At 39.0% G+C, this 25,888-nt stretch overlaps 1 protein-coding gene across 1 annotated transcript; it reads right to left on the bottom strand.

Moving 5' to 3' along the window:
• Positions 1–867: 867 nt before the first annotated feature.
• prtfdc1b (phosphoribosyl transferase domain containing 1b) lies at positions 868–25,888 on the bottom strand. The gene is made up of 9 exons (XM_034183267.1): positions 25,775–25,888; positions 25,491–25,597; positions 22,321–22,504; positions 20,497–20,562; positions 9,270–9,287; positions 7,000–7,082; positions 6,802–6,848; positions 6,637–6,713; positions 868–3,785 (listed from the first exon to the last, which is right to left on the bottom strand). The coding sequence occupies exons 1-9, from the start codon at positions 25,820–25,822 to the stop codon at positions 3,738–3,740; spliced, it is 678 nt and encodes a 225-aa protein (XP_034039158.1). The 5' UTR covers positions 25,823–25,888; the 3' UTR covers positions 868–3,737.

The following is a 25,888-nucleotide window of genomic DNA, read 5'->3' as shown; positions in this document are numbered from 1 at the left end:
TTTTTATTTTCTATTGTTTATTCAATGAGGAGAAAGAAATGCTAAATTACTGTTGTGTCGTAGCTTAATTTTTGTTCAGCTTTTGTGACCATCTTCATGAAGTTAATTGCAAAAATGTTGAAATGGTCCCTATCCTGTAATGATAAAGAATCCTTAAAAAAAATTACTGGATCTGGATCGTGTTCCGGATCATTACCAAAATTTAATGACTTCCAAGTTAGGCCAAGATACACCCCTGGTAAAAATTTCATTGAAATCCGTTGAGGATTTTTTGAGTAATCCTAACAAACAGACACAACCGAAAACATAACCTCCTTGGCAGAGGTAATAATCTGTTCATTAGTATTTAACCTACAGCAATAAATCAATGTGTTTTTAGGAGCTCAGAATGAGGCCTTCATATCTACACGGTCATGTGCTCCATCGTGGAGGCCACCATGCTCCACCACTATGTCGACGGAATGGCCAACAAGGGACATACATACTCGGCCTTTCACATTTTTACACCATGGCCATAAAAGAGAACAGGGGGTGGCGGAAACCAGTGGTTGTTACATACACACTTTTTACTTGTTGCTAGTGCAGGCTAACAATTTTGAGAATGCCCATTATTGTGAAATGGAGGCTCATCCATATTGCTTATTACAGTAGAAAAACGGGCGCATGAATCCCCATCGCCAATGAAGTGAAAACATGGAAAGAAAAAAAAAAATCATGATAAGAAAGCATTCTGCAGTGTCACCACTAGATGACATTACATTCTATACACTGTAGCTTTAAGGATGCATGAATTCAGTTTGTATGTAGTATTTTTTTTCAAGACACCCGGTGCAGTAGATGAGATTATAACACGACCGCTTACAGCAATAATATTCAACAGCTTTATTTAAAGAATAACTGAATAGAACAACTCGAGTGGCCCCAGGATCATGTGACACCGAGCCGCCTGCTCCTTTCATTACAGAGTGAAATTCAGTTAAACAGGTCACAAAGTAAGTTCACTGTAATCCCAGCAGCCCGCGGTGCCTCATGTTTTCACAGCACATCTCCTTCTCAAAGACTGGGGAGTCATGTGTCAGGTACGAGTGTGCCGCCTCACACAACAGACTCCTTTTGTTCACGGAACTATTTTGATTTCAAAGCAGCTGACCGAAATTTGCACTCGTACTTTAGACCTGATGTTTTTGAAAAAGCAGCTTTCGAGAGTCATGACATGGAAAAGATACGATCAATGATATGCACCCAGTTCATAAGCGGAAACCGAATCAGCATCACATAACCGCCACATAAGAACACCAAAGAAAATATGATAAAAACGTAACGACATTCCTCTGAAGTAACTAGAAATGGGCTCAAAGCATTTTATAAAACTGACACGTTGGAAATAACTGTTAAAGACGAAACCCACTACATGTCATATTGTAGAACCATTAAGAGGTAGTATACGGTGATATGGTGGTCCAGAGAGGCCAAAAACACTTCCAAATTAACACAACACTAACATATGCAGTAAACACAAATATAAACAAGACACCTGTGTTGCCACAGTTACTTTGAAAAGTTACTTTATACGATTACTTTATTGGCAGCTGCTCATCAAGTAACCGTATAAAGTAACTAATAAAGTAACTTTTCAAAGCAACTGTGGCAACACTATAAGAGACACAACTGTAAGTTGATTTTTGGCTGTCAGCTCATCTTATTTTCACCAAAAAGTTAACTTCAACAATCAAGACCTTGACGCACATTTGACAAGCTTTTGTCACCATCTAGCGGCCAATGAGAGCATGGTTTCTGTTATATTTCCTAGTTGAAACCTAAAATCATTTATAAATGTCAGAAATGATTTTTTTTTTTTTTTGGCACATACAGCTTTGACCTCTGAGTATTAATGTGTTAATAATTTCCCTTTTGAAAGTTTTATAGTTCTTGAGTTTTAAGATCCCAAAGTTTGCAGAAAGGATGGAATTTCTCCTGACAAATACAACTTCCAGTTGTGAAAAAACACCTGCGTCAAACCTGTTAACAGGTAGCTGCACCAACCAACCCCCCCCCCCCCCCCCCCCCGCCGCACATCTGGCAAATTAATAAAAAACAAAACCTTGCAAAAACAAACACCACAGATATAACCTGAAGCATTTGTAACAAATTAATGCATTTGCTGCAAATTCACACAACGCACCCAAAAACAGGTGCATTGAAAATCTCCACAAAATAACAGAAATACTCGAGACAAAATGCAGTTTCTTTGCGATTATTTTTTTTTTACCATTTAATGCACTGCAAAGAAAAAAAAAAAGAAAAAAAAAGAAATGTGAAAATATAGCTTGGGTAAGAAAAAAAAATCATCATAGTGAAGAATTAAACTTACTAGGCAGTGCTGAGATGCACTGAACAGGTCAGCAGTTAAGTCTCAAAGGCAGAAAGCTCTTTTTGTGTTGTTAGTGCCTCTGTTGTGCTGTGGAGCTTTGCAGCACATCTATTTTTTGCAAGACATGTTATGAAATTAAACTGCTGCATGTGCTGAAGGTTATATTTGTGTTCTGTGGTGTGTGTGTGTGGGGATCAATTTGGAAAATATTTTTTGATGCAACTACCTGTTGAATTAATGCTTTTTTTTGTGTTTGTATTTCTGCATTTGGTGGTGTTTTAATTTTTTAAGTGTCCTCTATCAGCCACCATGTGGAGGTGATGATCCCGCAGTTAACCAGTGGGATCCTCGGTTCAAACCCCCATCTGGCTGGAAAATCACTAAGGGCCCTTGGGCAAGGTCCTTAATCCCCACGTTGGTCCCGGTACATAGTGAGCGCCTCGCATGGCATGTGTGTGTGAATGGGAGTCATTAATGTAAAGCGCTTTGAGCTTGTGACATAGATGGAAAAGCTCTATATAAATGCAATGCGTTTACCACCATACATTGTATTTTACAAAACCACCCTGAGAATTAACGCCAACACTAAAACAAGAGTTAAATATTAAGAAGGCATTGAAAAAGGTAACAAAATCTATCATTTCATCACCACTTGCAGTGATGGTGTCCTGTTAAAAAAAAAAAAAAAAAAAACTCAAAACACCAGTACAACATTCTCTTTCAGAAGAGGAGCTGACAGTCTCAATGTAAAACCATCACTTCCTGATCTGACAAAAACCACATTCATGCATCTTATAGGACAATCAAATCCTTTACATTGCACACGAGAAACAGTAAAACTGATGACATTTGACCAAACAGACAGCAGAACTTGAAAAGAAAGAGATGTCCATCTAAAACCTATTTCATAAACATATAGAATAAAGTTGCATTTTTAAGGGGGGGGTCATACTGTGAAAAATCTGTTTTAACAGTTTAAATACAGTTGAAATGTTACAATAAGGGCGCTCAAAGTCCTCACGATCACCATTTGTAAACGTAGAAAATTACTTTGCACCTGAAACAGCTTGTTTTAGGCATTTGCGACATATGTCGCTACACAGTAAATTTTGCAGAGTAAAACAGACTTTGCAGTGATGAGATCAAGTCTCACAGCCTTTCACTTATACTGTCACAGAGTTGCAACTGTAATTTATTTCAAATTTTTATTAAGCTATCAATTATTTTCCTCAATCGATTAGTTGTTTGGTACTGACGCTTGAGATCAAATGACATAACAGCAGCTGCGAGTGGCATTTGGAGAAATATGTTCCGGCTTGCTGGAAGACGGCATCTGTGCAATGCTCTCCGCTTCACAGCCGTCCACTTAAATCTTGTATTTGATCTTCGCGCTTTCGTTGATAACACAGATGTGCTGCAGAAAAGAGGGAGACAATGTTAAATAGTGAAATCCAGAAGTGTCAATAGATGTAAATGCCAGGAAATAAAAGCTGAAATTCTTAACTCTTGTCTCATTTTCAGATCATAAACCCGAATGTCTTCAGTGAACAACAAAAACAAAGGAATTGGCTTTGCTGTTCCAATACTTTTGGAGGGCACTGTGTGTGTGTGTATATATATATATATATATATATATATATATATATAAAATTGCTTTTTAAGATTTTTTTTTTTTTTTAAGAGGAGGTGACGGTCTAGTGGTTAAGCATTGGGCTTGAGACCAGAGGATCCTTGGTTCAAATCCTAGCCTGACCAGAAAATCACTAGGGGCCCTTGGGCAAGGTCCTTAATCCCCTCGTTGCTCTTGGTGTGTAGTGGGCACCTTGTATGACAGCAGCCTGGCATCAGGGTGAATGTGAGGCAGTGATGTGTAAAAATGCTTTGAGCGTCTGATGCAGATGGAAAAGTGGTATATAAATGCAGTCCATTTACCATTTAAGCTAAATATGTATGTACAGTGAGGCAAATAAATATTTGATCTACTGTCGATTTTGCAAGTTTTCCCACCTACAAAGAATGTAGAGGTCTGTAATTTTTATCGTAGGTACACTTCAACTCAGAGACAGAATCTAAAAAACATTCAGAAAATCACATTGTATGGTTTTTAAATAATTAATTTGCATTTTATTGCATGAAACAAGTATGTAATCAGCTACCAACCAGCAAGAATTCTGTCTCTCACAGACCTGTTAATTTTTCTTTAAGAGCCCTCTTATTCTGCACTCTTTACCTGTATTAATTGCACCTGTTTGAACTTGTTTCCTGTATAAAAGACACCAGTTCACACACTCAATCAATCACACTCCAACCTGTCCACCATAGCCAAGACCAAAGAGCTGTCTAAGGACACCAGGGACAAAACTGTAGACCTGCACAAGGCTGGGATGGACTACAGGACAACAGGCAAGCAGCTTGGTGAGAAGACAACAACTGTTAGCGTAATTATTAGAAAAAGGAAGAAACACAAGATGACGGTCAATCTTTCTTGGTCTGGGGCTCCATACAAGATCTCGCTTCATGAGGTAAGGATGATTCAGGGAAAGCCCAGAACTACATGGGAGGACCTAATCAATGACCTGAAGAGAGCTGGGACCACAGTCACAAAGATTACATTAGTAACACATGATGCTGTCATGGTTTAAAATCCTGCAACATGTCCAGGCCCATTTGAATTTCACCAGTGACCATCTGGAAGATCCAGATGAGGCATGGGAGAAGGTCATGTGGTCAGATGAGACCAAAATACAGCTTTTTGGTATCAACTCCACTCGCCATGTTTAGAGGATGAGAATAACCCCAAGAACACCATCCCAACTGTGAACCATGGGTGTGGAAATGTCATTTTTGGGGGTGCTTCTCTGCAAAGGGGACAGGACGACTGCACCGTATTGAAGGGAGGATGGATGAGATCATGTATTGTGAGATTTTGGCAAACAACCTCCTTCCCTCAGTAAGAGCATTGAAGATGGGTCATGGCTGGGTCTTCCAGCATGACAGTGACCCCAAACACACAGCCAGGGCAACTAAGGAGGGGCTCCATAAGAAGCATTTCAAGGTCCTGGAGTGGCCTGGCCAGTCTCCAGACCTGAACACAATAGAAAATCTTTGGAGGGAGCTGAAACTGGAAACCTGAACGATCTGAAGAAGATCTGTATGGAGGAGTGGAACAAAGTCCCTGCTGCAGTGTGCAAACTTAGTCAAGAACTACAGGAAACATCTGAACAATGGTTTCTGTAACAAATATTAAGGTCTGTTTTTTCTATTGTAATTGTAATTAATTATTTAAAAATCATACAATGTGATTTTCTGATTTTTTTTTTTAGATTCTGTCTCTCACAGCTGAAGTGTACCTACGATAGAATGACAGACCTCTCCATCCGTTGTAGGTAGGAGAACTTGCAAAATTGACAGTTGATCAAATACTTATTTGCCTCACTGTATGTATATTGTTTGGCTGCCTAGCCAAATGATGACTGGCCTGTTGCTTAGCAACAGTAATCACAGCAACCAATACATTATATTTATATATACATTAATACTTATGGACCTTGGATATAAAGGTCCCACTTCCTTACTTCATTCCTGTTCACAATATCAAAATACTTTGTGAACATTAGTGCTTAATGTTAAACAGATAAAAGTCTTGATCAGTCAAAATCAAAACTCAGTGAGGAGGATTAAAGTTGCCTTAATCACTCAATTCCATCTTTGATGCTACTGATGGCACTGGTTGCCAAGCAACTGTACTGTCAGAGGAGAAGTAATCATAAAAATCATCAAAATCACACATGCGAGCATCGACTGGGGACTCCTGCTAGTTGTTTGATGAAATACAGCATGTGCAACTGAGGAAAATTCAGTTTGGGGTATTTTAGCCAAAGTATATGTAAACTTGTGTCCACAAGTGGAAATAAATTGATCAGATAAACATATCAGAGCTTTTATAATGTGTGTTGTTTCCATCAGGTCAGTTGGAATCATCAGCATGGAGCACAGAGACATAAATAACAATTAAAAATACAGACTACACATGTAAAAGAAAGATTCAGGTCACTTCAGGTGTCAATGTGAATGTAACCATATCAATAAACAGGCTGGAGATATAAGAAGGTGACATGACCCAAATCCAATCAGACTGATGTTCCACACGAGCTGATCTCAGATCCCCGGTCAGGTCTCAGTTACAAGGAACCAAGTGGACTTGTAATGACATCAAATAAGTTCTTCCTCTTAAACTGAATCAACGTAAAAAGGAATCTACTCACATTAAGGTCTCTAAAGTACTCATTGTAGTCTAAAGCATATCCAACCATAAAACGATTGGGAATCTCAAAGCCAATGTCTGAAATCAAAACAAAGACAAGCGACGCGTCACAGTTGCGTCACACAGGAATGAACCACTGATTCACGAACGTGTGTTTGATACATACAGTCGGGGAGACTTTTGGAATTATGTGGCGTTCTCTTCACCAGCAACCTGCAAGAAAATAAACGTAATGTCACCACATGTCACAGCGTCAACCTGAAACCAGCCTCACGTATTCTCCTTCCTGTCTGGACTAGAAGTGATTCAGAAAGTGTCAGTTAGACTGGTTTTGTTCTTTAGGGGTTTTTTTTAAACAACTTACCCTGCCACTTTGATCATTTTTGGCCTAAAGGCTTCCACGTGATTCAGGAGAGTTTCCATCGTCTTTCCCGTACCTATGACAGCCTGCAAGAAGCAGGCAGAAAATCTGAATAAAGGAAAAAGTAAAACACCTCACTGCCCCACCCCCACCCCCCCAAAAACCTTATGACTGGATTCCAAAATTACTAGGAGGAACTTTTACACGCAGATGGTGAGAAAGCTCTAAAAATGACTTGACACAAAAAGGGAAGCAGAAACAACATGTGGTATCTTACGCAAAACCCAACGTGACCATCTGAACACACTAATTAAAGACATTAACCACCATGTTCTTCAAATGAAGCCCAGTTCACTGACTGATATGCTCTGTGCTATTTTAATGTATGAGAAAATAATCTACACATATTACTTTTTGGCAAATATTATCAACTATACTGCTGAAAAAGGTCTAAATCCACATCTTGTTCGGCTCCTCGATGAATCAGAACACAAACAGTCGGCCAGAGTCAAAGACGAGGTGAACGGGGGTCTATATCTTTGGCCCTAAAATGACTCTACCTTTGATCAGTTTGAATCCCATTTGAGTCCAACTGATTGCATGAGCATGAAAAACCAGAAGCACCTTGAAATAAAGAGTCTGAATTAAACTGTAAGCGATGATATTAGACCTTGATGGTTAATTGTTGATAGTAATCTTGCCCTCAGTGAGGTACGTTTGCCTCAACATTATCCAAGTATACATACAAAGAAGAAGTTCAACTTGACTTTTGACCCCCGACCTTCAATTCCAGAAAAGGTAGGGTCAATACATAGGTGCATGCTGAAACATCAAGGTCAACCAGTCCAAAACCTAGAGCATGCAGAAGCTCACGTTACCATTTGCCATACGTTCCCGCCAACACGGTCGGTAAAAATGGAGGAGTCAATGAAATGGTACTTGAAACCAGCCCATTACTCTTGTGACTGGCCAGCTGGCCAATTATTCTGGTGATGGCATTTCACAACACTTTAGTTAGAATTCAACTGGTCTGGTGGTGGTATTTGGCATTACTACGCGGTACTGATCTGGTGATGGTCTTTCTTTTTTTTTTTTTTGCTTCGTTTTCTATAGGAATACAAACTTCCTACGGCACTGCACTAGTTACAGTGAGTTAAAGTAAATAGTCAAAATGAAACTGGATGTGTGCAAAGTGAAACACGCGTTAATGAAGGCGAGTAAACAGAAGTGACAGTTGCATTTTCAAACATTCACATGCTCAAAATTGTGCCACTGGCGCCGCTTCCTCTTGTGATCACTCTGGTCTTTAAGTGTAATAAACAGATCTAAAAAAACCACCTCATCCAGTGTTGATCAAACTTGGGCGGATACATTGAGCCTATATAAGGGAAGGAGTGATTTGACTTTGCTTAGGCTCTATCATTGATCCAGGTCAGAGGTCAATGTCAAATTTCCAGCTCTCAGCTAATATGTTGGAAAATGAAAACATCACAACTGCCATTCTTCTTAACAGCGGCATTCCCAGCTAGAAAACAAATAACTAATATAATTTTAACAAACGTCTTTATCGTTAGTGACATTTATAGTTTAAAAGCGCACGGAGCATTTTCTCTGCACGCCTGATGCTTTGCCATACAAGTGTGGCGTCATCGTGCATTTCAAGCGCTTTTGATTTAGCTCATAAAAGCTCTAGTGCAGTCTTCTGACAGTATGGCGGCACTAAAGGACACACTGCATCGATGCACTGCAATGCAATATTTTGAAATCACTACCACAACGCTAAAATGCCAACTCTGCTGACAGCATGAAATTAAAACTGTAAAACAAGCAAAAAATAATCAGACTTTCAAAGTGATGCTCAGCGTTCTGCTTCAAGTTGATCTTCATTTATTTCATTTCGCAAACATCAGGTGCACAGAGGAGCTGAGTTTGTTACTGTGAAATAGATTCTTCCAACCGTCAGAGATACACTGTACCTGATGATTATGCAATGACTAATGATCACTTCACTGTTGTATTTAATCGTGTGTTCATTGAATGATCAAACTAATTTCATTCAAATGTCATTTCCACTGTGAGACAATTATTGTGCCCCAAAACACAAAGAATGTCATCGTGACAGCAAACAAGCACTTAGGCTTCCAAAGTTGGACCAATTTAAAAGTGAATTCAGACCCCATTAAAATGCAAACTTTAAAATGGCTCCCCTTTGTCCTGGACAGACAAAAACATAAGCCAATTTCAAAAAGAAGAAAAGTAGACGACTGACTCACCTCCACAATCAGGACGTTCTTATGAGAGCACAACGGGGAGAGAAGAGAGGAAACCAAAGCATTACTCCTGCACATTTCAAATACACACAAAACTTAATGTGGAAAATGCGCAAAATAACCTAAATGCACAGAGCAGCAATAAATTATAGTTACAGTAACATTTAAACTAGAGTGCCAAGGGCCCTGTGGGTTAGCGGCTCAATTAAAGCCCAAGGAAAAATGGCCACCATTTCCAAACGAATAAATCTACGTAAATATTTTTGAGATGTGAACAATGTCAATGACCCATATTGTGCCCTTGTTAAATTAAAAGAAAAGCTAGACAGTTTTTGAGAAAACTGGGTCCAAATACCCAAATTGGCTGTCTTCTGCATAACAATGGCTGCCATTTCCAAATGAACAAGTCTATGACTATACTTTTTTGATGTGAAATATGTCAATGACCCATATTACACCCTTGACAAATTAGAAGAAAACATATCAGACAGTTTTTGAGAAAATTGCCTTTAAGTGCTCAAAATAGCTATTTTCGGAATAAAAAAAGCCACCATTTAGGAATGAATGAATCTACGAATATGATTTTTGGACGGGAACAATGTCACTGACTCATATTACACCCTTGCCAAATTAGAAAAAAGTTATCAGTCAGATTTTGAGATATCACAATAAATGGACGACTAGGATGTATGCCACGCCCTGACATATGTGTATACATACAAATGATGTATGTAACATATAATTATGTATGTATCTGTTTTTGTGTGCTGCCTCTTGGCCAGGACACTCTTGTAAAAGAGATTTTTAATCTCGAGTTTTTTTTAAAATCCTGGTTAAATAAAGGTTTGAATGAATGAATAGGGTGAGCGGCCTATCTCCGGTAACCCAACAAAAATATAGTGCAGAGAACACAAACGTTTGCATACTCCTTGGGTTAAAAGCTTTCATTTTTCACCGGCTCCAGTATAAACATACCACCACATTACCCCGTCAACTCATTCTAAACACAGGAAAACTAGACAAAAATCAACTTTAAGTTTTTAATTTTATATAAACGGCCATGTCCTTGGTGGTCACCAGACCTGGGTTTCGGAAATGAGAGAAACTGACAATCAAGCACGTTTTAAGTTACGTGCAACTTCAAAAGTGTACACATGTTCAGAGGTGCCCAAATTCTTTCCTTTGACGGGTCATAAATTATTGTGCATGGAAGGCCATGGAGCAAAAGTAAATGTTGATATTGTGTGAATTACACACATACAATTACATTATAATTGTTAGATTTTACAGAAAAATTAACCGTACAAATAAAAAATATTTTAAATACACACACACACACACAAACACAGACACAAACGTGTAACCTTATTCCACAGTACTTTCATTTAGTCATTTGCCAATATATGGTTCTCGGGAGCTTTAGCTTTTGATCAATTCTGGATAAAATTGAACTTTATCATTAACGTACACAATGTTTGATTTATCGTATTGAAGTCGCACTGGAGTATAAGTTGCACTTGTCAAAAAACGCCTCTTAAAGAAGAAATTAACATACATAAGTGAAATGATGCAAATATGTGTCATTTCCGTTTCTTCTTCCTCTTTCTACCATCAATAAAATACATTATATTCATGTCTTTTACGATACTAATGAAGTACTCGGTTTCCTCCTCGCTCCAAAAGTGTGGTGCTGTGCTGCCACGTCTGGATTTCCCCATACTTGTTTACCTCTGCTTCTGTGGTGTCCGGTGGGTTGCGCGCGCCACATACAAGTAGTTGCTGTACTCAAAAGACCAAGATTTCTTGCAGATAGGACATGCGCAGAACACAAAATAATGTTCCTTTCTATGGGGATATCCCGATGCGCGTTTATATGACCTGATATTCGGGTTAGAAAAGGAGTAACCCAGCAGTCATATTCAGGTTTTTAAAAACCCGAATAGTTTTTGTGGGTGCTTACATGGCCGTGTGCAACTGGGTTATTGCTAATATTCCGGTTATGAAAGGGTTATTGGCTGCATGTAAACGTAGTCAACGTTCGTAGTGGTTCCTGTGACGGTTCTTGGAGCCCAAACTGTCAGGCATTATTACGAAGTGACACGACTTGTAACGCAGCGTCACATTTCACTGCGTGCCACGATGGATCAGTTCTGTCACGTGCACAGTTTGATGCAGTATGCCGAAGAGGAACAGTGTCATTCCACAGTTCCTGCTGAAGCTCCTCAGTGCGCTCCTGCAGGTGTTCTACCTGCTGTTGTAACCGATGAGTGGGAGAAGGAGTCTGAGCAACCAGAGGAACCAGAGGAGTGAGAGGAGACTCACGTGCAGCCAGACATCTCTGCACCTCCTCCAGTCCAGTGGAGGAAGAAGCGTGCGCACAATTAAACCCTCCTGCACCGCATTCAGTTTGATTGCTGACACCAAGTCGGCTAAAAGACTAATTTCAGTGCTCTTCAGCGCGCTCCTGCAGGTGTTCCACCTGCTGCATGTGCCTGATGTTTGGGAAAACGCGCGAGACGAGAGCCGCATGAAGCCACACATCTGGCTCTGTCTGTCTCCTCCTCCTCCTCTCTGCACCACTCCATGGCACAGAGCCCAACTACGCATGCAGTCACAAAGTTCTTCTGAAAAACTGGAGCGATCTGAATTTGGTTGGATGAATATGTGTGTGTGTGTGTGTGGAGACAATTCACCTCGTTCACAACGTGACAGAACTTAACGATGCGTTACGCACAATAGCGTGAAACAACGCGGAACACTATGCTTGACCATGCGTAATGGTTCCTGATCATTCTCCAGCAACACGTGCCATTAATCGTAACGTGTGGTAACAGGTTGCAGCAGTTCCTGAGGACACCTGACGCCTCTGCCCTGAATCATCACATTCGTGATCAGCGGCCAAGAATGTGTACTTCGTGGCATTCGTGACTTGTCGTCGTTATGTGTAAACGCAGCATAAGGACTCTTAAATTCCAAAAATAAGTGAAATGGACAAATAAATGTGCATTGGCCAACATACTGGATGTTATTTCATACAGTTTGGAGAACAGAACATGTCAAATGGACATGGATGGACAACTGAACAGTGGATTTTTACCGGAAGCCCTGATCTTGTGGTGTGTGTAAAAAAGACTTTTAAATTCTAAAAATAAGTAAAATGGACACAGAAACATGTGATGGACAACATACTGGATGTTATTTGATGCAGATGGACATGGGTTGCTGACCAACAGTATTAGAAACACAACAATAAAAATGTGAGTCCATTTGATTTTTTTTAATCAGCTCTTTAATTTTGGATTTTTGTCCATTGTTGTGAAGTACTTTTAGTAGTGGAGGTTTTTTGTTTTGTTTTTTAGTGCATTGCTATTTGGGAAAGCCCTCTATAAATACTGTAGTTATTATTATTAAACATTTAAAAAATAAGTTACATGTAATGGGGATTTTTTTGTATCAAAATCGATTCAGTGAGATAAATCAACTTTTCATTTACTGTGAGAAGCCACTTGCTTATCTCATCCTACCCTGTATGAAATCAGTAATAATCAAACATAAATGCATAAATGTTGAATCCATTTTGGCTCCAAAAGGTTTGAGTTAAAAACTTGACCTCAAGTCAAGGTCACCTAAGGTCAAAGGTCATATGACCAAGAGAAAGACCAAGAGATCATATTATTTGGAAAATGTATTCCTTGGAACAAGTAAACATTTCCAATGGATAAGAACTGATCCCAGGTTTTGACCTTGATTTTTAACCGATCATTCTCAAAATTAAGTCACATTCACCTTGATTGGCCGGCAATCACTCCACCAAAGTGTGTCCAAATTGGCTCAAAACCTATTCTGCAGTTATTCTACACAAGCATGTCATCACGTTTTATCTGAGCCTCATTACACATACTGAGGTTTACTGACTGCAGTGAATCCTGCAAAACGTACACTCTGTGGTACATTAAACATACAGACAGTGAGGGCGCGCTGTGCGCCTGAGTCATGGGTGTTCAGCAAGGATGTGACTACGTAAAGTGCTTCGTTGGAAGAATCAGTTCAGCTTTACAGCACATCTTTCTAAATTTAACTCTCCATCACAGAGAGTTTGGGGATTTAACAAAACACACTTAAAAATACTGACAGCAAGTCACCTGGCAGTGAGTCAAACACACTGCCTCGTGTTCTGCATTCAGCTGACCTACATTACCTGGAAATGTGTTGGATTCCTGCTGCAGTGATTCATCCATTTTTCAGGTGGCATAGGTCTGATATTCCTTTGTAGCCACACAGTGACTGAATTAAGAAAAACTTATTGCAGTCCACTAAATCTGAACCTTTATCCACATCCACATCCAAGATATTATCATTACAAACAAGCAACGTACGTGCTCGTGCATGTACAGACTTTACCCTGACTGCAGCCTTTAAACATGAAATTTGAAAATACTGCATAGTGTTTGACCTCCCAATCAACTTGCATGTTTCGGTGCATGAATCAGTTGGCGACATAATGAAACCTGTTCCTTTCCATATGAACCCTGGAGCCATGGTTGAAACAAGTTCCAAAAACACTACAGAGCAGTGTTTTGTGTTAGCGTTAATAATTTGTAGTATAAATAAAGATTTTTGGTCAGTGGTGGGCACAGCTAACCAAAACAGTGTCAATAACCGCTAATCTGTTAACTAAAAATGTAACTTTTATAATGCTAATCCGATAAAAACATCAGCGGAAGTTGCAGCTAACCACTAATTTTTAGTGTTAACTCCAGTAAACTGTCAGATACTGACAAGCCAGTTTTGAGTTTAAACACCGCTGACACTTCTGAGTAAGAGCAAAGGGGATCACAAACCCATCACAAACAAGTCAGAGCTTCTGTCTTTGTGTGCCCTGCCCACTGCTGTAAGGAAGTGTCATTTACATTCAACATACAGTGCCCCAGACGTGTGGCAGGTGACATCAAAGGCAAAGCAGTTTTCACTTATGGTTTTGATTTATAAATTAAACTAATTCCAGAGAGTTCATTGACATTAAGGTCAACACGGTCATATTTACAAAGTGAAAATATCACAAATATGTTTTAGTTTTAAAGTAATGCACTAATTCTGAAGGTTTGAGTATTAAAACTCACAGATGCCAAAAGGTATTATGGGAAAATGAGCCTCCTCTGATAATTGGTTGGTTGGTGTATTTATTTGTAAAAACCAACACACCAGTTACTGTAACGTGTGTGTTGGTTTTTACAAATAAATGTGTTTTGTAAATGTCATTTTTTTTTCATTTGTAAAAAAAAAAGTTCTGTTTAAGTTGATTCAGCACAACAAATAGCGACCTTGTGACCATCCAGTAGATGGGTCAAAATCCATCTACTGGATGGGAGTGTAAATAGCATCCAACTGTTGTGGCAGTGTATGTTGAATGGAATTTTTTTTTTTCCTCTCTCTTTGTGACACTCTGGTAGCCCACCCTAGAGCATGACACGGGAGTGGATTTTCACTCCCGTCCCATCCCGCTCCCAGAAAAAAAAAATCCCATCCTGCCCAATCCCGGACTGGAGTAAAAAAAAAAAATCCCATCCCGTCCCACTCCTGTAAAGATGACTCCCAATCCCTGCCGCTCCCACTCAAAATCAGTCCCACTCCCATCCCACTCCCGTATGTCTCGTGCCATGATGATCAATCAGGGACTTGTGACGTGGAGATGTCTGGAGTTTGACTGAAGATGTGAACATGTCCTGTATCTGGTAGCAGACTGTGAGCAGGACTTATGTCTCTTTTGTCCTTTATTTCACAATTATGAGAGAGTTTTTGGAGCAAGCAGAAGCACCACAGCAGGGCAGGGCCGTAGCACCAAACTGTGGGCCCTAGGTACTAGCCATATTGAAGACCCCCCCACTGTTATGTTCTTTTTTATTAACACAAACACCAAATTTCTAATGCGTAGTCAAACCAGGTCTAAATCATGTATACCTTAGATCACACCTGGGAATCAGAACCCTTTTTAAAGTTGGGGGAGTAATATTGAGTTGGGGGGTTTGGGGGACCAAATTGCACCATTTTTCTAGAAAATGGTGCGATTTGGTCCCCCAGACCCCCCAACTCTATATAGCTAGCTTTCAAGCTCACCTCTCTTTTAAATAATTTGGTTAGCAGCTGCTTTCCCTCATTTAGTTTTCTTTCCCTGTCCTTTTTTCTCTTTTTTGAAATCCAGACTTTGATTTTTTTTAGGAAAGACATTTTATTTCAGCCTAAACACCAGTGCTGCAACTAACGATTATTTTACTAATCAGTTCATTGATCGATTATTTTTTTCGATTAATCGTTTTGTTTTTTTTACTTACATGTGAGTTTTGCCATTATTTCTTTAAGTGAGTTATTATTAAAAGGCCTTTGTCACACATCAACGTTTGACCTTGTAATAAAGTTATGTTATATTGTCATCATAAACATACCTGGAGTAGTGTTTTGTTTTATTTTGCACATACATACATCACCGACACACCACAAAGAGATTTCCATCAGGTTTAGATGCCTACAGCAACTATCTCAACCACTGACAACATATTACAGCAAGAGTCCACTAAAGTATTTTAAAGGCCTGACGAAAGTGTAATATGTTATATTTAATAAGATACTTTCATGAAAAAAGACACAAATGTGCAGTTTACTGCATTTTATTTTTTTCTTGTGTAAAAACACAGCTTAGATGTGGTTTGACCGAAACAAATTGTCATTAAACTTAATAAAACAGGGATGAAGTGGAGGTTTAAGAGTCACTAGGTGTTCACAGGAAACAGTTATTTCTATATTTATTTATGTTCTTTGTTAGTTGGTTTAAATTTTCTGTTTTGTTTTATCATATTCTTTTTGTCCGTTTTTCTAAAACTTTGTGGCATTATTAGTTATTATTATTACTATTATTGTTGTTGTTTCTATTATTATTGATATATGAAATTATTGATATTAGAAATTGTAATATTTTATTCATTTATTTTTATATAAATGAATAAAATATTACAATTTCTAATACATTTGACTGTTTTACGACAACAAACGCTGAGCCATGAATTATTATAAAGAAAACAAATGTGCTGACAGCTGAAACAGCTTAATGCTAACTTCAACATTGTAAACGCCATAGACATGCTAATGTGTTAGCACCGGTCCCGTTTTTAAGTTATAAAATACATCTATCAACTGTTTCAGAAGACCATAACAGGTCAGATTAACATAAAAAGGTAAATGTTACTCACAGGCATATGCTCCTTAGGGTTTTAGTGGGGAAAAATTAAGATTAAGCGAAATAAAGGTGATGATCTAGTGGTTAAGGTGTTGGGCTTGAGTCCAGAAGATCATGGGTTCAAATCCCCGCCTGACTGGAAAATCAATAAAGGCCCTTGGGCAAGGCCTTTAATCCCCTATTGCTCCCGGTGTGTAGTGAGTGCCTTGTATGGCAGCACCCTGACATCGGGGTGAATGTGAGGCATAATTGTAAAGCGCTTTGAGCGTCTGATGCAGATGGAAAAGCGCTATATAAATGCAGTCCATTTAATAAAACAAAGCACCAGATCGAAGCAGTACTTCGATCTGCGAATCACTGCTTCGATCTGCGAATCACTGCTTTGATTGGTTCAAGGTTCAAAGCAAAGCCACACTGCAGAAACGGTTGATTTATATGGACGAAACGAAACATTTGCGGTAAAACAAAGTTATTTAACAACTAATTGATGACTAAATTAGTTGACAACTATTTTAATAATCAATTAAATTAATTAGTTGTTTCAACACTGCTAAACACCTCTTTCTGTGAGATCCCGTTTGGGATGTGTGTGTGTGTGTATGTATGTGTGTGTGTGTGTGTGGGGTGGGGGGGGAGTGCTGCCTGTGAGCCTGGACTAAACTATTGTACAACTGTGCAGGGGTGGAAGGGCCCTCAGAGATCTTTCAATATTATTGTTAGAGCAGAATTATGTTTTGCAACATTTATACATTCATTCTACTTATATTCATTTACAACATGAATTGTATGGACATTAATAATATGCAACACAAAAATGTATTTAATGCCAGTTTTTTGTGCCCCCCCCCATGCTCTGGGCCCTGGGTACATAGTACCCTTTACCCCCCCAGTCCGACGCCCCGAGGGAGCGGAGTTTTGTTTTTTGTTTGCTTTTTGCTTTTTTACGTGCGCACGCGAGCGACTCGTCTATGGACAATATTTTATTAATTAACTACACAGATGTATAATAAAACTAATGGTGAATGGTTTCTAATCCCCGCCTGAGGACTAAAATTGACTAAACCGTCAACTAAAATTGACTGGTTTCTAAACACAATTATGACAGAGTTTTTTGGGAAAGAGCGAGGAGCAGGAAGCAGCGGAGTTTTTTTTACGTGCGCGCGCGAGCGAGTTCGTCTGTGGAGAATATTTTATTAATTAACTACACAGATGTATAATAAAACAAATGGTGACTGGTTTATAAACACAATTATGACAGAGTTTTGGAGGGGAGAGCAAGCAACAATACCACAGCAGACAGCAGAGTTTCTTTTTTTTTATTATTATTGTTTACATGCGCGCGCGTGAACGGGACAGTTGGTCCTCAAACTGCGCCTGCAGGACCGCTGAAAGCGGCCGTCAACCAGACACAGCTCCTGAAGCAAATAATGATACTGATAATGAGCTTTCCACAACAACTCACTCCGTGTGTTCAACATCCGTCATGTTAACTTAACTGACAACCGGAGCCGGCGAGCGGAATGGAAGCTCCTATTTGATGACGCACCGGGGCGAATTTTCGCAGCAAAAGCAGAGCGACACACCGGGTGAAGGAGGCGCGTCCGTCGCCACGCGACCCCCGCGAATTTGTAGCGTCTGATCGCGGTGTGAACGTGTTTTGGTTGTTTTAAATAGATGAAAATCATCATCTATTTTTGGCATTCCCGCTCCCGTTCATTTTTATTCCCGTCCCATCCCAATCACGTGATTGATAAAACTCTGACTCCCATCCCGCGGGATCACGTGACCCACGGGAATTCCCGAAAAATGTCATCCTCTAGCCCGCCCCTTCTGCTGGGTTAGAGTTGAGCTCAGCTCCTCACAGCTGCCTGACTGCTGCAAAACACGTAACAGACAGGAACTACCGTATAATTTTAAGGTTTATAAACATTTTTGTCCATTTGGCTTTACTAATTATGCCAACAAAACAATGCCACCAAACGGACTAAACCTTAGCGAAACTAAATTTAGCAGAAGGTAATTGGTCCTCTGATGGTTTTTCTAGTTAGCTGAAGAGCTAATCTGCCACCAAAACAACGTTAGCAGACTAAACCTTAGCGAAACTAAATTTAGCGGAAGATAATTGGTCCTCTGATGGGTTTTCTAGTTAGCTGAAGAGCTAATCTGCTAAGAGAAAGCTTTGCTAATTAGCTGTTAGCGGAACTGTGCTCACCACTGGTTTTGGTGCTATCCCTGACCACACATTTTATCTAATGTTTAAATTACAGCATTATCTTTCCCATATGGCTGTATATTTTGTTTGTCTAGAATTTATCCACATCATGTGCATCATATTTCTCTTCGCGGTTGCTAGCCGGGTAGCTGTGCAGCAACGAGCAAACTGTGTCAAGTATTCATGAGGCAGAAAAACTACTTGCCACAACAACTAGAGATACTGAGAGTCATAGTTAAGAGTTACTTTATAGATTGAGATAAATAATTTATATCAGTATGGTTTTATTGCTCTACATGGGAGAAATTCACAAACTATGTAGCAGTTGCAGTATTGTTTTTATTATGGGTATTTATTCTTTTATTATTGACGTTTATAATAACTATTTATATAGGACCTTCACGGGAATCAAAGCACTCAACAAAATAATCTATATATTAATAATTAATGCCTCTGTATGCATGTATGCGCATGTATGGCTTTGATCACGGAGAAACTGGGGAGAGCTGACATTTACCATTTGATATGTTTATGTATTTTGGGTCAAGGATGAACGACACCAAAACAGAACTTTGATAGGGCTAATATTTTTGGAGAACCTCTGGATATTAGCTAACAACACTGAGCAATGGACGCTGATAATTACATTCTGAACTCACACGCCATTCCAGCAGGGGGCGGTAAATCATTAAAAGTGAAGTGGCATCCGTGTATGTGTAAGTGTGCATGCGTGATTTTATTTTGTAAGTTCAATGTAAGTACATAATATATTTGTAAATACGTTAAAAATACATGGATAACACAAGTGAAAACACTTCTTTCCATTGTCCATTTCCATTGTAAAAATCAAATGACAAAATAAACTAAAAATAAAATACAATAATAATAATAGTGTGTATATAACAAGAACCTAAACAATTTATAAATACACTGACAGTAAATGAACATAAAAAAATTACATAATAGGAAATAAAAGGGCTGAGTTCTTCCTCTAAATCTGATCTAAGGTCTAAAGTTCTAAGAACATTCTAGACTTACACTCTATTCCAACTCATTATAGAAACTTTGAATAATTTATTACCATTAAAAAATGTCAGCTACCTATTTTCTAAACACTACCCAATCTAAAGCCTGTGGATCCCCATGGGCAACGTGCTAGTAATTATTAATATATTAAAACTTGTGATTTTTTGTATACAAGTCACAGGGCCTCCAAAACTAGTAAAACACAAAAAACATGATTTATACTCTGGAAAATACGGTATTACTGAAGTAAAAGATCAGAGTGCTGCTTCCAGCACTGCAGATCTTCTGGAAAAGAAAAACCTTAATTTTTTTTTTTTTTTTTACAATTTTGATAAGTTCCCTCATTTAATATAAATTTAGTAATGACAGTAAGTTACTGATGTTTAAAATACAGGAAATAGTGCAAAATTTCATTTTGTACTCCAGGAGATTGTAACGGTCATTATATGATATGACTAACACATTCATCACAAAACTTATCAATGTGTATTTAAAATAATAATCTCAGTGTTGTACTGATATTTATTTGAACAATTCAAATTCATAAATTGTCTGTTTTTTCCCCCACCACAGATTTAAAGCCAAAGAAATGACTGAAAATTAATCGAGAGAGAAAATATTGGGTGTGTTGCTGGGTTTGTTAGTGTCCCATAGTGGGGAACGCTGCCCTCTTGAGGTGACAAAGTGTCAGTTTGACTTGACTGTGATGGTGTTCAGAATGTTTCTCTAAAAGTTATTTAAGGTGACTTGGATACAAACATTACCTTTCCCTTTAAAAACGACAGATCCTCAGCCCCCACGATGTGGAGATCCTCCGTTGACTGGTCATTCTGCAACACAACCCAACACTCTTATTATTAATATTACTATTATTATTATTATCGTTAATATTTGGTTCATAAGACGTGTTGTTGATTCTGGTGTAATGGTTTCAGTAAAATTAAGCTAATTCCCCCTTTTAAAATTGATGATAGACGTCGCTCAGGAAAGCAAAATGACATTATTTGAAGAAAATATTCTGCTTTTAGCTCATAGTTTTACATGTTGATAAAGTTGGAGAAATCTGACAGAAACCCAGTCAGGTCCATCAACATTTAAACACTTCAAGCAGCAGTTTCCAAACTTAAGAATGCCGGGGTCCACTTTGAAAATCTTCTGGAGCACACCCGAATCTTTAATCACATTTTTAAAATTGATACTTGAGACTAAGATGACGTATTTGTGTGTGTGCATATATAATGTTAAATTAGGTCAGATAAATGAAAACAACACAATTTAAATCCCACAGCTTTCTTTGTGTTCACTTTCGCTTGTTGTGCCTTCTTTGACCACCAGGGGGACACAGCTCACACTTTGGGAACCACTGTCCTTGACAATAATGTTACTCTCTCCCACAGCTCAATAGAGTTGACAGCAAATAATGAAGATTAAAGTGCAAATTTAGAAGTGCATATGCATCCAAATACAGTCAGTATTTAGGGATTAAATCCTCTTTCCAATAAGGGAGAGAGAGGCAACAGACCCACCATTCATTCATTCACTCACTCATTCAGGTTTGTATTATTCTGTCACTACGTTGTTATTGAGCTCAAAAAGCTCTTGAGTTGATTTTAAGTATTGGATTTTGGCACTGATAACCATCAGCCAGATCAAAAACACCCTGAAGAAGATACACCTCGGCAAACACGCACACCTTTCCAATGCACTTTTCCTCAAACTGCACGTTCCATTTGATCAAACTGTGTGTTTAATGTCAGTTTGAACTTCTTTTCTACTTCCACATACATTTATTCTAAAACATTTTTCAATTGTTCTTCACGATGTCATATTTTCAGTTGGTCCATGAGATGAACGCTTCGTTAAGCCAAATGTAAAACTCCAGAAACTGATAGAATGACTAACTGACTTAATTCAGCATTAGTCGGGGAAACCTGTGGTTGGTTTAAGGGCATTTCTGAAGAACCAGTATCTTCATACATTTAAGAGCCAGGGGGGATTACATCATGACGTCTATTGTGCAGGCCTGTGCAGGCCTAAAGATCCACCAGAACCTCAGGATCACAACTCAGGAACCAATTTAAGACAATAAGAGGCATCAGATAGAAATGTGACATCATGCATCTTTAAGACAGGACGTCATCACCATGACCTATACCAGGAGTCACCAGGAGTCCTGGAGATCATCAACTCTCTCTGCTCCACCCACTGCCAATTAACAGTCAGGTTTGCTCAGCCAATCAAGAGAGCCAGGGAACTCCACGCTTAAATTAGCTGTGGGTGGCAAGGAAACATACCGGGCAGGTGATCTACAGGAGCAGGGTTGGTGATCGTTGCTCTAAAATAAGCATTAGTCTAAAACACACACACACACACACACACACACACACACACACACACACACACACACACACACACACACACACAGCCATCGTCTGTGTGATCAAATGGAAACTGTCTCACTTTTTTTTGGTAATTCCGGATCAGTCTGTCACGATATATAAAAACATCCTGACTGAAACACAGGGCTCCTGGCCATCACTGCTCCTAACAGACGACATTTTAACCAGAGTGTTGTCCTTGAGCCTCACCAGGTAGCTCTTCAGATGGACAAACTGGACCCTCATGCGAATAGTGCGGCTGGAGGTGCAGCTCAGGGCTTTGATCTTGTCCACCAGGTCGGCACAGAACTGGTAGCCTCCTTTCAGCACACACAGCACCACGATGTCATGGTCGCCCAGGTCATCCATGATGTTTCGAGCCAGACGTTCTGTCCTGTCAACAACTTCAAATGTCAACTTCCTCTTTGAATACAGAGTTCCATTCACGCCAAAGTACAATAGAGCCCAATTCATATATTGTTGCCCAAAATATATAATCAGTTATTTTTGCCAATATGAAAAGTTTTACTTTACTGAATAAACAACACAGGAAAAAAAAACATTGGCTGTTGGAAATGGTGTCATTACATAGCTTGTCCACCAGAGGGAGCTCTGGCAACAATGTTTACAATGCTGTCAAGCATGGCTGGGACCCCCTTTCACCCGTTTGTCACATTAGGTATAAGAGACAGAGGCAAAGCAACAAGCTGCCATTCGTTTTCAATCAGTGGGTGTTTTACAGTGACAAGAGAGAGAAGACTGCTACGCCACCCGCCAGGCAGGTGCGGCCAAAACAGAAGTCTATTTTATGCTAATGCTGAGCAATGCCACACAGTGACGGCCAAACCATGTGAAAGCAGTGTGATGTATGTCAACTGTTTGCTGATTACATTTACAGTTATAATAAAGTTCACGTTTTAACTGTAAAACATCAAGACAATCACACTGCTTTGTCTTAAGGGTTTGATCACAAAATGTTAGAAATCACTGACATATATATATTTTTTTTTCATGAATTTTTTTACATTTTAATCTGAATCAGATCTACGTTTGTTTTTGGTGTTTAAACATGACCCACAATGCAACATGGTGCCAGGCTACAGTGCACAGTCACAACACTGTTGGAAGAGCTCCATTTTATGGTTTCTCTCTACAGATATTTGTGGATTCAAGACAATGCGAGCACTGTAGCATAGCAATGCACTGCATTATGGGTAATGTCAAAACACAGACTAAGGAAGTGGTCCAAGTTTGGTGTGAGAAAAAAAACAAAAAAAAAACCAAACAAAACAAAGCAGATTTGACCTGTCTGCATGACACAAAAGAGACCCCAGTCAAGCTGAAAAGCATCTTAAAGTTACGCCAATTGGATTGTCCATATTTATTTCTGTGGTACACTGCAAAATTACAGGTAATTTTGTTGCTAGCAAATATCCTGTGGGGATTCCACGGCAAGTCTAGTGATTTGGCTCCATGGGACTTTGGAGATGACATGAAGGAGAAAGACACAAGATTCAAAGTTCACACTGCATTTGATCAAAATAAGCGATTTGGATATTCTGAGTTAAAAGTAGGAAAAATACATGTAGAATCTAATAAAGCAATAATTAAACATTCTCCCAGTGATTCATTTTGACAAACCACATAAAAACGTTGATTATGGCAGACCTCTGTGAGGGTTGTCTTTCTTGTCCAACGTATATCCAGCAAACGTTTTTGGATGAAATTTGTACAGATTTTATCCTCAGTTCCACCCAGCAGCATCATTGGTGGCCTGTTCACTCGCCGGATCCCTCACTGTCTGGTTCCACTTTCCCCTGTGTTTTGGCATTTTCAGTCACAAATGAACATCTACCAGATTTCTTCAATAACAGCTTCCCTATATGACATTTGAGGGCGGGCATGGCTTCCTCTATGACATCAGTGCAGAAGGCGTCTCATGGTGTTGCTGTATTTTAACCCATGTGGATCAAAATTCTAAATCCTTAGATGAGGCAATTTTTAATCACATTGGCGTTACGACTCCGAAGCCTTTATTTGAACACTAAAGAATAAAATTGTAGGGGTGACGAAGAAAATAATTTAAACTGTTTAAAAACGAGGAATGGAAGTACACCTTTAAACTGATCTCAGTCTATCAAATAAGATCATCTTTAGTTTAAGATGCTTTTGAGAAACTACGTACAATGCATGCAAATACAATAAAAACTACAGCACAGCGCTCGTACAGCACAAACCTCCACCAACACTAGTTTCCAATTACATAAATTTTTACCGTGGAAAAATTTATCCAAGGTCAAAGTCCTGTTAGAAGTGGCTTTTCATAAAATAAAATATACCACAAAATATAGATCAAAAGGGCTTTCCAGTGTTAAAATCAAATATCTCCTAAATCCGCAATACGGATCAGATGCGGATCAAACTTTGTCTGTTCATTGAGAGACAATTTGCATCTCATTGTCACAAATGAGAGTGATTGAGGCACTTCTGATTGAGATATAATGCAAAATGTACACCAAATGGGCTTTTCAATATTAAATTAAAATGCCCATAAAGTCCACAATACAAATCAGATCCGGATCAAACTTTATCACGCACTAGTAAGTGGTAGTCTGCACCTCAATTTCAAATATGAGTGACTGAGCAATGTTTGATTAAGATATAATGTAAAATATACATTAAATGGGGTTTTCAATGTTAAGTTTAAATGGCCATAAAATCTGTAATTAGGATCAGATCCGGTGTCGCACCCTCGCCTAAAAATTGGTCTGCCCTGCCTTCACTGCATATGCATCGCTTTGGGTGTAGAGACTCAGTCTCAGAGGAGCTGCTGTGGTCCCAAATGACGCATGCGCAGTGAAGGCAGGGCAGACCGATCGGCCCGCGACACCGGATCAAACTTTGGCAGTCGATAAAGGATACTATTCTACATAATGCTCTCAAATGTGGAAGACATTTCATCTTTTTTGACATAGTTATGAATTGTTAAAAATTCATTGAATGTTAAAAAGCATATAGAGGTTTTTCCAATTTTCCAAGATTTTTCCTGAATTTGACCTTTGACTTATGACCTTGAAAACTGCTAGTTGTTACCTATCAGGATATGAATCCTCTATAATAATTTCATAATGATATATAAAAACTACAGGTCGTTCACAAACAAACAAACAAACAATCGGGGTGAAAACATAACCTAAAAAGAAAACATTCAGGTCACTTTAGCTGGTAATGTGAACGCAGCACAGCAAACACTGAGATTTTGTATTTTCGTCAAAAAAACAAACAAAAAAAAAAAAATGAAGCCACGTGGAGGTTTTTTTTTTTCTACACACGGAAACGCAGCGGAAGCAGAAAGTCCACAGAAAAAGTTTGTGTGTTACCTGTCCATAATCACACCGTGTGGGATGAACACACATTGTAAATCACCGGAATAATGAGCCGGATAACTGAAGAGATCTAAACTGTAACCGGGCCAGTCGTCTGCAATCTGGGGAGGGGGAAAGACAATTATCACACCGGAGTCACGCATCTCTCCAACAAAACTCCACAAACGATCTTTGATCAAAAAAGGCTGCAAACAGCAGACAAACTACTTGTTGCGTTAAAACCTCGACATCCTGAGTGATTTGCGCTTTGATTTAGGGGGAACATATTATCTAATTACCACAATCCCGCCGCTTCTTCCTGCGGATTGGATGTTGATGTCTGCCATGTTGTTTTCGTTTGACAGGAAGAAAAAAAAAAGTGGCGCTGCAAGTCTTTGAGGAGAAAGTGGGCG

The sequence above is a fragment of the Thalassophryne amazonica genome, chromosome 12, assembly GCF_902500255.1.
Source record: "Thalassophryne amazonica chromosome 12, fThaAma1.1, whole genome shotgun sequence".
Classification (NCBI taxonomy): Eukaryota; Metazoa; Chordata; class Actinopteri; order Batrachoidiformes; family Batrachoididae; genus Thalassophryne; species Thalassophryne amazonica.
The sequence above is the reverse complement of the archived record's forward strand: the minus strand, read 5'-3'. Positions and strand labels throughout refer to the sequence as shown.